At 43.1% G+C, this 13244-nt stretch overlaps 1 protein-coding gene across 1 annotated transcript in view; it reads right to left on the bottom strand.

Moving 5' to 3' along the window:
• LOC148335906 (anoctamin-1-like) overlaps positions 1–12465 on the bottom strand; it is a 56866-nt gene extending 44401 nt beyond the window's left edge. The window contains exons 1-2 of the mRNA XM_088298444.1: positions 12136–12465; positions 1802–2167 (exon numbers count right to left, since the gene is read on the bottom strand). Of these exons, the coding sequence (XP_088154570.1) occupies positions 1802–2167; positions 12136–12231 (462 nt within the window). The 5' untranslated portion in view covers positions 12232–12465. The remainder of the gene's footprint in view (positions 1–1801; positions 2168–12135) is intronic.
• Positions 12466–13244: the final 779 nt, after the last annotated feature.

The following is a 13244-nucleotide window of genomic DNA, read 5'->3' as shown; positions in this document are numbered from 1 at the left end:
GTTCAGGGTGTAGTGCGCCTTTCGCCCATAGTCAGCCGGGATAGGCTCCGGCACCCTCCCGTGACCCTGTACAGAATAAGCGGTGTGGATAATGGCATAACCCATTTTTACATCTTCCAATACACATCACTTTGTAACAGATTTAAATAAATAAGAAATATACGTTTGATGGCGTCAGCACGGTGACCGACTGGTTACAACGTCCGCCTCACAGTACAGAGGTGCAGGGTTTGGTTCCAGCTACAGCCTCCCTGTGTGGAGTTTGCATGTTCTCCCCATGTCTGAGTGTTTTTTTTCCGGGTAGTCTGGTTTCATCCCTCATTCCAAAAACTTGCATGGAAGGTTAATGGAACACTTTAAATTGGCGCTAGGTGTGATTGTGAGCGCGGATAGTTGTCCCTCTATGTGTGCCCTGCGACTGGCTGGCAACCAGTTCAGGGTACCCCGCCTACTGCCCGAAGACAGCTGAGATAGGTTCCAGCACGGCGGCAACCTTTGTGAGAAAAAGTGCCTCAGATAATGGGTGGGGGGATGGATATCTGTTGGATGATGATGTTGGTCCGAAACCTCTGAATGCAAAATTTGGTGTTTGGTATCCATTATGTGTACCGCTACTTCTCATTAGGGTCGTGGAGGGTGCCGGAGCCTATCCCAGCTGTCAATGGAGTAGGTGGGGGACACCCTGAACTGGTTGCCAGCCAATCGCAGGGCACACATAGACGAACAACCATCCGAGCTCACACTCATAACTAGGGGCAATTTAGAGTGTCCAATCAACCCGCCATGCTTATTATTGGACTGTGGGAGGAAACCGGAGTACCCGGAGGAAACCCACGCAGGCATGGGGAGAACATGCAAACTCCACACAGGAAGGTTGGAGCCGGAATGGAACCCACGACCTCTGCACTGTGAGGTCATCGTCCACCAGCCATCCACCGTGCCGCCCTGGTATACAATATTTCAACTTTTTCCCAAATCTATACTATTGTACCATATTTTTGGATGACTTCAGGTCACAACTTTGCATGCACATTAAACAGATTTATTCATAACAGAACTTTTTTCTGTAGTAAGTACGCAAATCACAATTGTTTGAGTGTTTTTTTTTTGAAGGTGTGTCTTAACCTGTTAATGCGGTTGGGCGCCAAGCTACAGTTAAAGCAAACATCATTTTGTTTCATTTCATGTTCAGCATGATTTTAATAGTGACGAAGTGCCAGGAGCGCTACAGCAAGAAGTCTGCTATCCAATGGCAAATAATATTATTACAACTCAGAACTGAAACGGTAGAAGAAATATTTCAGCAGTGTTCATGAATCAGTGGTCACTCCAAGTGTCCAATAATCCACATCCAACAATATATAATCACATACAGTATGTAATAAAAACAATTGGCTGTATTTAAGCCTTTTGAGGGTGACTGACACAGTGTGGGAACTTGCTCCGAGCAGAGTTTCCTGTTTGTAAGCAGAACTTTCCAGATCTTTCCCTAGAGAGGGTCATTCTGTTCTCCCTTTGCGTGATGTTTGTGATGATCATTTCATGCACAAAAGTAGTGAGTTGTTTACTCGAGTACCCATTATGAATCTAGGATTATGGTTTGTGATTCTGCATAGTGGCTTTTCTATTTAAGTGCTGCAGAATTGGGTCACACAGGAGGACATTGGTTATACATAGCCAGGATATCAGATAACATATCTATTCTAATATGCATGTCACTCTGCAAACATCATAAATTGATTGCATTTTTAAATCATTCTATTAGATTTACGTCACAACAATTAAAGTGGATAAAACTCACGTCCTCATCAATCTCCAGTTCCAGGCCCATATCTCGAAGTTTCCCTTCAAACTCCTCTCTCCTGAAGTTTTTTTGATCGTCCTGGCCACAGAAGTTCTCTCCCGGGGAGTGTAGATCCACGTTGGAGAGTGTTGAGGTTTGTGACGATAAGGAGCCTTTTTCAGTAGATGATGCATGATAGTTACGGCGCAGGCTGCGTGCAACAGCATTTTCTGTCAGCAAATGTGTTGAGTAGCGAGTGGAACGACCCGAAGATGATTTCTTCAAAGCGTAGGTGAGAACATAGTCCACATGCCGCTGGCCGTCTTGAAAGTAGAGACCACGCTGACAGTTGGCATTTTCCTCTGGGGTTAGCGTCTTCAGCAGCTGATATTTACAATAGATAGAAACACAATGAGAAAAATGGCAAAACAATCTGGAATAATTTTGTCAGAATCTTGTTTTTGTGACCATTGCTTTTACATGTTTTATACTTTCCAAATAGGACTGGACCAGCTTTAATTGTTGCAGTCCTATTGATGTACAGAACCATGTCGTATTGTATTATTAATTTGAAAAGAGAGCGACCTCTGATATTACCCTTGAAGTCTATTTTACCCAAATCAATGTTTAGCATTGTTTAAATATAATATAAATATAATGTGATCAATTTAATGGGGATAAACTGGCAAAACATTGTTTGCATACGAGGCTGTGCGTTATCAATGTCCTTTACAAATGTTTGTATGCATCTGTGTTCTTAGGGGCCGACTTGCCGCCAAGTTGTTTTAGTTGTGTAAAACATGCAAAAAATAGCTGCATTCTACACACATTTGTTTTGTTTGTTTCTTGCAGTCACTGTTGAGGCACTCGATTCACATGATTTGACTTGGGTCAGACTCGAGTCGCTACTTTTTTAGGACTTGCCACTCAGTTGGCCAAAACATTATGAAACAGTCAACTTGAACTTGAAAAGCTTTAAACATGAGGATGAGTAAACAAGTCTTTGAAAATCAGGATGTCTAACACATTTGTTTGTTTTTTGAAAGCAAAATATTTTTATCAACTCCAAAAAACAACTCTGCCTCCTTCCAAGTACGCACACAGGCTTGCAGTGCTGCCGCACTCACACATGGACCACTGGCTTTTTCAGTGAATCACAGATTCTGTATACATTCATTGCCTAACAGACTATGGGAATTTATAGAAGTCTGCAACGCATAAGTGAAGGGATGTTACACTGGTCAACAAAATTTTACTCAATTCCTTTAAATCAGAGATGCAAGTAAACGATTCTAGCTGATTTCGGTATGTGTTAATTCCAAATCATGCTCTAATTTTTTTTACTCTCGCCCATCAGGTTTTGCATAATAATCCATCCATCCCTCCATCTTCTGTACTGCTTCTCCTCACTAGGGTCGCAGGGGGTGCTGGAGCCTATCCCAGCTATCTTCGGGCAGTAGGCGGGGGACACCCTGAACTGGTTGCCAGCCAATTGCAGGGCACACAGAGACAAACAACCATCCGCGCTCACACTCATACTTAGGGGCAATTTAGAGTGTTCAATCGGCCTGCCATGCATGTTTTTGGAATGTGGGAGGAAACCGGAGTACCCGGAGGAAACCCACGCAAGCACGGTGAGGCCATCGTGCTAACCAGTCGTCCACCGTGCCGCCCTAGCATATCAGACAGGACAGTTTTAAAAAAAAATAATGATTAAGGTTTTAAAGAAATTAAAATCAATTGTATTTTTATTAGTGATATCAAACGTGCTAACAGGCAGTAATTATTTTTTGTGATTAATCAAGTCAAAATATTTGACGCATTTAACGGATGCACTGAATGACCCACCCATGTAGCCCCATAAGTCGATTCAGAAGTACACAGAGCACTAGATAATGTCTCAGCTTTCGGGATTGTCAAAGATGCGTTTTTCTTAAAGGGCTCTGATCCTCCTCGCTCCCGAATCAGTGGCATATTACAGTAAACACGTCACACTAACTAGCGCTGAATCAGTTAAAAAACAAAAAACATACATCATGCTGTCGCCCATACTCCCGGAAGTATTTGCAGCTACTTGAATGCTAGACGCTAATATAGCTTGCGCCGTAGCAGCATGGACTTTATTTGTGCTACATGTAAGTCCGTGCGCAGCAACAGCAACAAGCTGCATGGTGCGGCTGACTTCCGCCGTGGAGAGAAATAATGGAGCCCACTAACAAGTTGTGTTTTCACGAAGAGACAAATTAGGAGGCGCTAAGCGTGCTGATAAAGTAAAATGCAGGGTTGGGAAAGACCCAAAATAAGTGCTTCAATGTACAATTGACCTTCGACAGAAGTTAGACTAGAACCACGTTGGAACGGAGAGCCAACAGCTATGAACAGAAATCTTTTATCAGGCGCTCTCAAACCGGAACACAGAAACGGCTGAGCCAGCCATGACAAATAGCTCAATGTGAAACGTATTAAATATTTGCAATCTCATGAATGTCATTTGCACTATTTTGCACCGTTGAGTACTAAGTTTTGAGATATCTGTCGTGTATTGAGGTTGGTTGCATTGTGATGTGATGACATAAGGGCAGGGGGAGAGTGAGAGAGAGAAAACCTTGTTGACTGAGAGTTGGTTGGAAAACTGTTGTTTAATCAAGCAAGAGAAAGACAACTCTTGGTTTGATTCAATTCAGAGTGCCCAGCCTAAGTGAGTATTAAGGTAGGCACACAACAATATCCACAATAATAGGTCTCAAAATTCTATTTTTAATCAATTTAGCTTTGGTGAAGAACTATGTTTTTTTATTTACATGAAAGTTAACATTTATGTAGAAAGAAATTGTACATTAGTACAAAATGAAAATTATTTTGGGGTTTTCATTTACAGAATTACACAAATACTAAATTATACTTGACAGCAAGTGGTACTGAAGGTCTTGCCTTACTTGAACCATTTCTAATAACTTGAAAAAGGAATGCCTCCCTCACAAAACGTCTTTCCTGTCCTTGCATTTTTACATTTCTAGCTTCTATTGTTTTTAATGGTATAATGGCAATTTCTTTCATGTTTGTATATGTCACAAATTGTGAAGAAATAAAATCAAAATCGCAATATAAGTCAGAAAAATTGTAATACAATTTTCTCCTAAAATCACTCAACCCTAGCGGACACTTGCATGTGTAAATGTAATTATGAAAGCAGATTGGCTTTCTGGGGAGGGGAATTCAAATATAGCAAGAATGGCCTCCCATGAATCTGTCCACTTTTAAAACCCGTTTGAAGACACATTTTAATTCTTTAGCCTTCAACTCGACATGATATCTATTGAATATTTTGTTTTATTTTAATTTATGTTCTAATTTCCCTCTAATTTATATTACACCATATAGCAAGCGCTGTTACAGCTCCAGCTGTGGTAAAGTGTGCTATATAAATAAAGTTGTATTGTATTATATTGTATTGAATTCAGATGGAACTCGCGTGCGTCATCAATAAACATCAGCGGGCCCACCCTGATGGCGTTCACGTAGTAGCGGGAGACTTTAATAAGGCCAATTTAAAGACTGTACTCCCAGAGTTTCACCAGCATGTCAAGTGCCCAACGAGGGGAGACAACACTCTCGACCATGTGTACTCGAACATCAAGCACGCATACAGAGCCCTCCCACTCGCCCCTCTCGGCCAGTCAGACCACCTGTCCTTGCAGCTCGCACCTGCGTACACCCCTCTCAGGCGCAGATTCAGGCCTACCACAAAGACTGTGAAAACCTGGCGTGACGACGCCATGAGTGAATTACAGGACTGCTTTCATGACACAAACTGGGACCTCTTTGATCATCAGGACCTTGATGTCTACACGCATTGTGTACTGGACTACATCAAGTTCTGCATGGAAACTGTGTCCCAACATAAGACTATACGGACCTTTCCAAATGCGAAGCCCTGGATGTCCAGCAGGGTTCGCTCTCTCCTCAAGGCCCGTGACGCTGCCTTCAGGTCAGGCGACAAAGCCCAGTACAGGGTGGCTCGTGCTGACCTGAGCAAAGGCATCAAGCTAGCCAAGGCAACCTACAAGGGGCGGCTGGAGGCCCACCTTGCCAGTAACAGGCCACGGGAGGTGTGGCAGGGTCTACGGAGCATCACCAACTTCCGTGGCAGCAGCACGACCTCTGTAGACCCGAGTGCATCGCTGGCAGAGGAGCTTAACTGCTTCTTCGCTCGCTTTGACTCGCCCCAACCGTCACACCCCCGCACTTCAAGCTCCAACTCCCCCCCACTCATCGTAGAGGAACACGATGTGAGGCGCGCGCTCCTGGCGGTCAACCCCAGGAAAGCTACTGGACCCGACGGAATACCAGGCAAGGTCCTCAGAGCATGTGCCCACCAACTGTCACATGTTTTCTGCAGGATCTTCAACCGCTCCCTGGCTCAGGCAGTCATCCCCTCCTGCTTGAAAACTTCCACCATTATTCCTGTCCCCAAAAAGTCACCAGCCGTCCACCTGAATGACTACCGTCCTGTTGCTCTCACACCAGTCATTATGAAGTGCTTCGAGAGGCTGGTTCTCCAGCACATCAGGGACTGCCTTCCTCCCACTCTGGACCCCTACCAGTTTGCATACCGGGCTAACAGATCCACTGAGGACGCCATCGACACTGCTCTGCATGTTGTGCTGGGCCACCTGGAACGACAGCAGAGCTATGCAAGGATGCTCTTTGTGGACTACAGCTCGGCATTCAACACGATCATCCCAGACATCCTCGTCGCCAAACTGGACACTCTCGGCCTCCCTGCCCTCACACGCATCTGGATTAAGGACTTTCTGACCAACAGACCCCAGACTGTGTTGCTCGGCCCCTACACGTCCTCCACCCGCATGCTGAGCACCGGTTCCCCTCAAGGATGCGTGCTGAGCCCTCTCCTGTACGTCCTCTAAACCTACGACTGCAGCCCGGCCCACGGCAACAACACCATCGTCAAGTTTGCTGACGACACGACAGTGGTCGGTCTGATCTCGGAAGGTGACGAGACAGCCTACAGAGAGGAGGTAAAGAGACTGACAACTTGGTGCAAGGACAACAGACTGCACCTTAACTCTGCTAAAACAAAGGAGATTGTCGTCGACTTCAGGAGGAACAAGACGCTGCCGCCCCCCCTCTGCATCGAAGGCGTGTGTGTGGAGAGGGTCCACACGTTCAAGTTCCTGGGAGTACAGATCTCCGATGACCTTTCTTGGAGTCACAACACCACAGCAGTGGTAAAGAAGGTCCGCCAACGTCTGCACTTCCTGAGAGTCCTCAGGAAATTCAACCTGGACAGGAAGCTGCTGCTGGCCTTCTACCACTCGTCCATCGAGAGCCTGCTGACGTACTGTGTCTCCACCTGGTACAGCGGCTGCACTGAGGCGGACAGAGTGAGGCTCCAGAGGACAGTCAAAACAGCGCAAAGGATTATTGGCTGCCCTCTCCCCTCACTGTCGGACATCTACACCGCCCGGTGCCTCAGAAGGGCTCTCAACATCGTCAATGACAATATCCACCCAAACTCACACCTGTTCGACCTGTTGCCCTCTGGCAGGCGCTACAGATGCATCAAATCAAGGACCAATAGACTGAGAAACAGTTTCTTTCCGAGAGCCATCTCCATACTGAACTCTCACACACACACGAGACCACCCTAACCTCGCAAAACAGCATTGTGATGTGTTTCTATATGCCCTATTCAGTACTGAATTCCATTGCACTGTCTTCTTTATTTATCTAATTTATATATTTGTCTGTATTATTGTTGTATTGCACTGGAGAGGGGAGCCCTCTAATCTCGTTGCACACTTGAGTACAATGACAATAAAGGGATTTCTATTCTATTCTATTTCTAAATACGCAGGTAGTGATTTGCACTCATGGCAAGAAGGAATTTGTAGCTATTCAAGTTTAAATTGCCATCCCAACGCAAAACATGTGTTTGTTGTAAATATTTATGTATAAAATATGGCATATTTTTTAATTGCAATGAATTCATCTTTAAGCTTTGTTTAACTCGATTAAAAATTTATATTAAAGGAAAATTAAGATGAACAATACAAATAGTCACTTTGATGCCCCTCTTTCTTTTTGCCTTGACTCTCTGATCCATTGAAGTTTTAAGTCGGTGCTTGGATCTCATTTGAGGTTCAAGAATATTGCCTCGGAGGAGTTATAGTGCTGCCATCCATGCTCATAAAGGTCAGGTTCAAAGGGGCATACAAGGCCAACTTGGGCTTTATTCATTAAAACTTTGTACATGCAAAAACAGGTGCAAACTTGATTGCTCACACTAACAGATGTGGAAGGTCATCTACTGACCGGGTGCACACAGGTTTATTGCTCGCCAATTGTGCTAAAGTGCCACACATGTCATTTGGTGCATTCTGGGAGTAGCATATATAAATACATTCAGTTTGCATGGTCTGATCTCTCATGCTTGAAGGTGAGGTCATGTCATGTCATGATCCACACCGCTTATCCTGTACGGCAGAGGTATTCAATTAAAAGTCACAGAGGTCCACGACAAAAATTTCTTCTAATTAAAAGGTCCGAACCAAAGTCCTATGTTCACATTTTTATATAGTTTCAATATTTAGTCATTTTCAACAGAGCGCACTTATATACAAAATATTTAGCAATGTTCCCATTAAACACCTTTGCCAGTCAAACAAATATAAGGCGTTTATTTCACTTTCAAGAAAATGTGGCTCCAGGAACTTTAGGGTGCCACTTCCGGAAAAAATAGTAAAATATCTCCTGCAGAAATATGTCAAGTGCTAAGCATTGAGTTAACATCTTTTGCCTTTTTTCCCTCAAATCAAAGAGTTATCAGCCTAAAAAAAACGGAAAGCCTAATTATCCAAGTAAAACAGGTCAACATGTTCAGTACACAATCAATAAAAATGGCTGTCCTCATGAAAAACTAATTCAAAACCACCTTTTCTTTTGAATATTTTTTTTAACTTCTCTTAATGAGAAAAATTAGTTTGTGACTGCCCTGCCAGTAACTTAAATCTGGGTTGGAAAGGAGTCAGGGCCATTGGGATTTGGTAGATTATTTCACACATCTGGGCTTTGTGTTTTCCTTTAAATAATGTTTGTGCAACCGCATTTAAGCACTCCTTCACAACTTCCCCATCACTGAATGTTTTTTTATGTTTCCCCAAAATCCATGATACTTTTAGTGAACATTCGTTTGCTTGCCGCTGGGCTGTAAACGAAAATGTAAACATCTGTTATACTGCAATCGAAGTTCGATGTTTTTGCGTGCGCTCACCTCAAACTTCAGTGGATAACTTTGCAAAAGAGGGCGGTGCTTTGTTTCGTAGTGGTGCTTCGAAATGTTGCGACGGTATCGGAGCATATGATGAACACTGGTTTTGAATCAGCTGCAGCTAGAATGAAACTAAATTTCTCCGTCCATTCATTTAAAACAACACGCATCGACCTTGCTAACTTCTTAGCAAGGCATACTGTCAGCAGCACTCTCTTCCGGTCTGTTGTGCAATTGGCAGTGGATCGTAAACAAACGATTTGATTGGCTCAAATCAGTGACGCCTTTTCCGTATTAACTACAATTGCAGCGCCAACGTTTGCGAATGCGCCCTGAAAAAAAAAATCATCATAGATTGGTCATGGGTCCGGTCCGAACCGGTCCGCCATTTGGTGATGCCTGCTGTACGGGGTCGCACCAGGGTTCTGGAGCCTATCCCAGCTGACTGGTCGCCAGCCAGTCACAGGGCAGACAAAGACACCGTCACTGAGTGGGAACTGAACCCACGCTGCCCGCACACAACTCGGGCAGATGTACCACTACACCATCAGTGCACATTAAGAGAGTGAGGTGTGGAGGCAAAATATTCACGAGCAAAACTATTTTATATGCAAATGAGCTACTTTTTGCTGTCAACTGTATTGCTTCATACGGGCCAAAGAATTTAAGAACCAAACTGTCAACCTTTGTTTGCACTAAAACGCAAAATGGATAGAAATTAATAATGTTACATAACATTTATTTAAAAAAGAAAAAAGAATTGATTGCCAGCCAATCGCAGGGCACTCAGAGACAAACAACCATCTTTGCTCACAATTCCATGTTTCCAATCAACCTACAATGCATGTTTTTGGGATGTGTGAGGAAACTGGAGTACCCGGAGAAAACCCACGCAGGCACGGGGAGAATATGCAAACTCTACACAAGAAGGCAGGAACTGGAATCGAACCCTGCAAACCAGTCGTCCTGAAAGTGTACTGAAAGCAAGCACATAGTTTAGCCTTTCGTCCGCTTGATTAGTGCTAATCCTAAGAGGGGGGAGTTTTACTAAATATTTGGTCAGCTCATCAGTCAGTCAATCAGTACCCCTCCCACACTCCAAAACAACAACAAAAAAAACGGCAGCAAAATGAGCGTCCAATGATGAACGGATAGTCGGTTATTCCATCGGTGATGGACGTGGTTAGTGGCGATTATAATGACGAGTGAAAACCCAATTCCGTCATTCAGCACTTCGTCATTTTTAAAGAGTGTCCCATCATCCGTCAATCGTCAGCAAAATGGTGATGTCAGTGACGGACTGAAGGACTGGTCTGTCAGTCGGACGGAATGCCCACCCCTGCTAATGCTAGTACATTAAGGGATATGCAACCCTTCCAGCAACTATTTTAACAAATTGTCTTCTGTTGGATAAAATGAATTTCATTGTTTTGATGGTTCTAAGATTTGGTCGACAAGGGGACGGATTCAGAAAGGGGTAGTGGCTGGTCTCCCACAACTAGCTGAAAACTGCATCTTCAAATACCACTTCCGAAAGGCAAATGCAAACAGCACCGTGTGCGTAACCAGTCAATAAAGCGCAGGAAGAATGAAGCGTCTATTCAGCAATGCAATTTTGGAGCTTCTAATTTATCTAAGAGCTGGCTTGGAGCCATTTCCCTATGACTAAACTCAGCATTTCCTTGCCTCTGAGTCACTGTGACAATTGTTTGGTGCTGGCCTCTCCCTGAGCAACCTTTCTAGCATGCAGTCCCAAATTTTAAATGCAATGTTTAGATGAGTTTATAGCAATTTTTTTCAAACATTTTTAGAAACATTTATTTTCTCTAATTTAGCAATATGTTCGTTTCTCTTCCATTTTCATCACATTCCATATATTCTGCAGTAAAAATCATCAGCGTTAATCGGAGCAGAAAATCATTTTACATATGGCTCTCATCACCACTTTTAGACCAGTCGTCAATATCCTCTTAGAAAGAGTGAACACACAATTTAGCATCTCCTATTTTGTGTTTTTGGGGGTAAAAGACCGAAATCGTCGTAGATCACCAGTAACCCCAGCAATCTGTCAAAGTGAAAACACACTTAAGCATTATTTTTTAACATAGTAAATTAGGCCCTACAGTTTAGTGCTTTTCTCAGTACCCGGATTAAACCCACGCAGGCACAGGGAGAATATGCAAATTCCACAGAGGAAGGCCGAACACCTGAGTCGAACCGTCCACCTCTCCACTGTGAGGCGGACATGCTAACCAGTTGCCCACTGTGCAGCCTTGAATAAGTAAAAAAAAATGCTCCAAAAAATATATATATATCTAGAAGGTTTGTCACTGGTGTCTGTCACTATATGTGTCATGTTATCTGAGATCATTTCCAGTATTTCTTCCCACTTTTAACTTCTAGCTACACTAAAGAGAGATGACTCATCCTCCATCCCATAAAGTTATGCGTGTGTAGGTACTCCACCCATTGAGAACTTAACATTTACTTGCATACTGGGGTAGAGCTCTAATAGGCCCGTTTCATTTGGTGAAATCAGAGCTGTGAGCGAAAAAAATACGTCTCAAAATGTCATGGTGTTCTCAAAGGAAACGTGTGCTGTTTATTTTGTACTCCATCATATGCAACAAGACACACGTGACACAGGCAGCACAAAGCTATGTGGTAACTATGCATCTGAAAAGCACTGCAAGGTTTTAGTACTCAAGACATTTAGGTGTAAAATAATCCCCAAAGATCAACAACTATAGACAGCACATGACAAACATTTCGCATGTTTTATATTCTCCAGGAGATGAATATCAAAGCGGCTGAATGTTTTTATTTATAACTATTATTAATCCATGTTCATGAATTAATAACAATAACAGCGTGACCCGAATTACTACCAGTACGCGGTACATGTTCCCACTTAAACAACACTGTGGGTACATTTACTTACCAATACATCTGACTAGAATTGTATGGGTTAGCATCACCCAGGAGGGTGACAATCCCCATAATTGAAAAAAAAAAAAAAGTACTTAAAGTTCCAGTTATGATTTGTTTGCTTGCCACTCACCTCAAATTTGCCATGGAAGACGACATCTTGCAGAAAATGTGGAATGTGCTGCACTGGAGATTCTGAAAGGTCTGTAAGCTCTGCCTCATCAATCATTGTCACTGATGTGAGAGGAATATCGAGGTTGAAGAGTCCTGACTGTCCTTCTCCTTACTTACGTTCCCTGCTAGTTGAAATGCTTCATTTTACGGTGTATCTGGAATCAGATTATCCTTATGTCTCTCGATGGCTTGATTGTCTCCCTTTAAAGAGTGCTGTTTCTGTCTGTTTCTGTCACCATGTGGAGCGGCTGCGCTGACCCACAAGCCTTGCTACTTGAGAAGCTGAGTTTGAGCCAACATCTAAACTTAGACAACCATAAAACTCTGATGAACACAAGGCAAACTCCCTCACTTCCTGTCAATCTCCCCCTCAACAGTATCCAGTGCAAAATCAACCTCCCCCAGCCCTCTGTCTCCCTCCCGCACTCTTTTACAGCAGTGGAAACAAATTACTGAAAGGTCACTGTGATTCAAATATTTTGAAAAGCTAAAAACATACTAGATACAGTAAACGGCAAGCAAACCCCACCCATCTACTCATAGGTCAGATGATAATGCTGAGTGTCAGCACACATTGGAGTACAATCTCTTATATTTATTTATTTTTCTTATTTATTTAACCTTAACTCATCCAGGTAAGGTAATTGAAAACAGGTTATCATTTGTAACCTTGACCTGGCAGCAGACAGCAGAGTAAAACAAAGTAAAATATAAAAGCAAATATCAACACATAGGAAAACAGTACAGTGTGAAACAGTTGCATAATGCATGGACTGCATGTGCGTAAACACTTATGGTTGTTGCAAGTGTAATTTACGTCACCAACTGATCTGTAATGTGGCAAGCACAATTCTAAGAGTGGCTACAATGCAATTTATGGATTAAATGGTCTATTCTAAACTCATGAACAGATAAATAAAAAAAAAAGCATCTATTTATTGCACACAAGATCAGCATCCTTGCTGATTGCCGTTTTGACGCCACCAGAAAGCAAAAAAACAGGATGTGTGAAAAGACTAACTAGACTACGATGGCGATCATATCTTTGACGTGACCACGTAACACCAT

This window comes from Idiotropiscis lumnitzeri, chromosome 6 (assembly GCF_059441095.1).
Source record: "Idiotropiscis lumnitzeri isolate Australia: NSW breed Sydney's pygmy pipehorse chromosome 6, RoL_Ilum_1.0, whole genome shotgun sequence".
Taxonomy (NCBI): domain Eukaryota; kingdom Metazoa; phylum Chordata; class Actinopteri; order Syngnathiformes; family Syngnathidae; genus Idiotropiscis; species Idiotropiscis lumnitzeri.
This window is presented reverse-complemented; position numbering and strand designations above follow the sequence as displayed.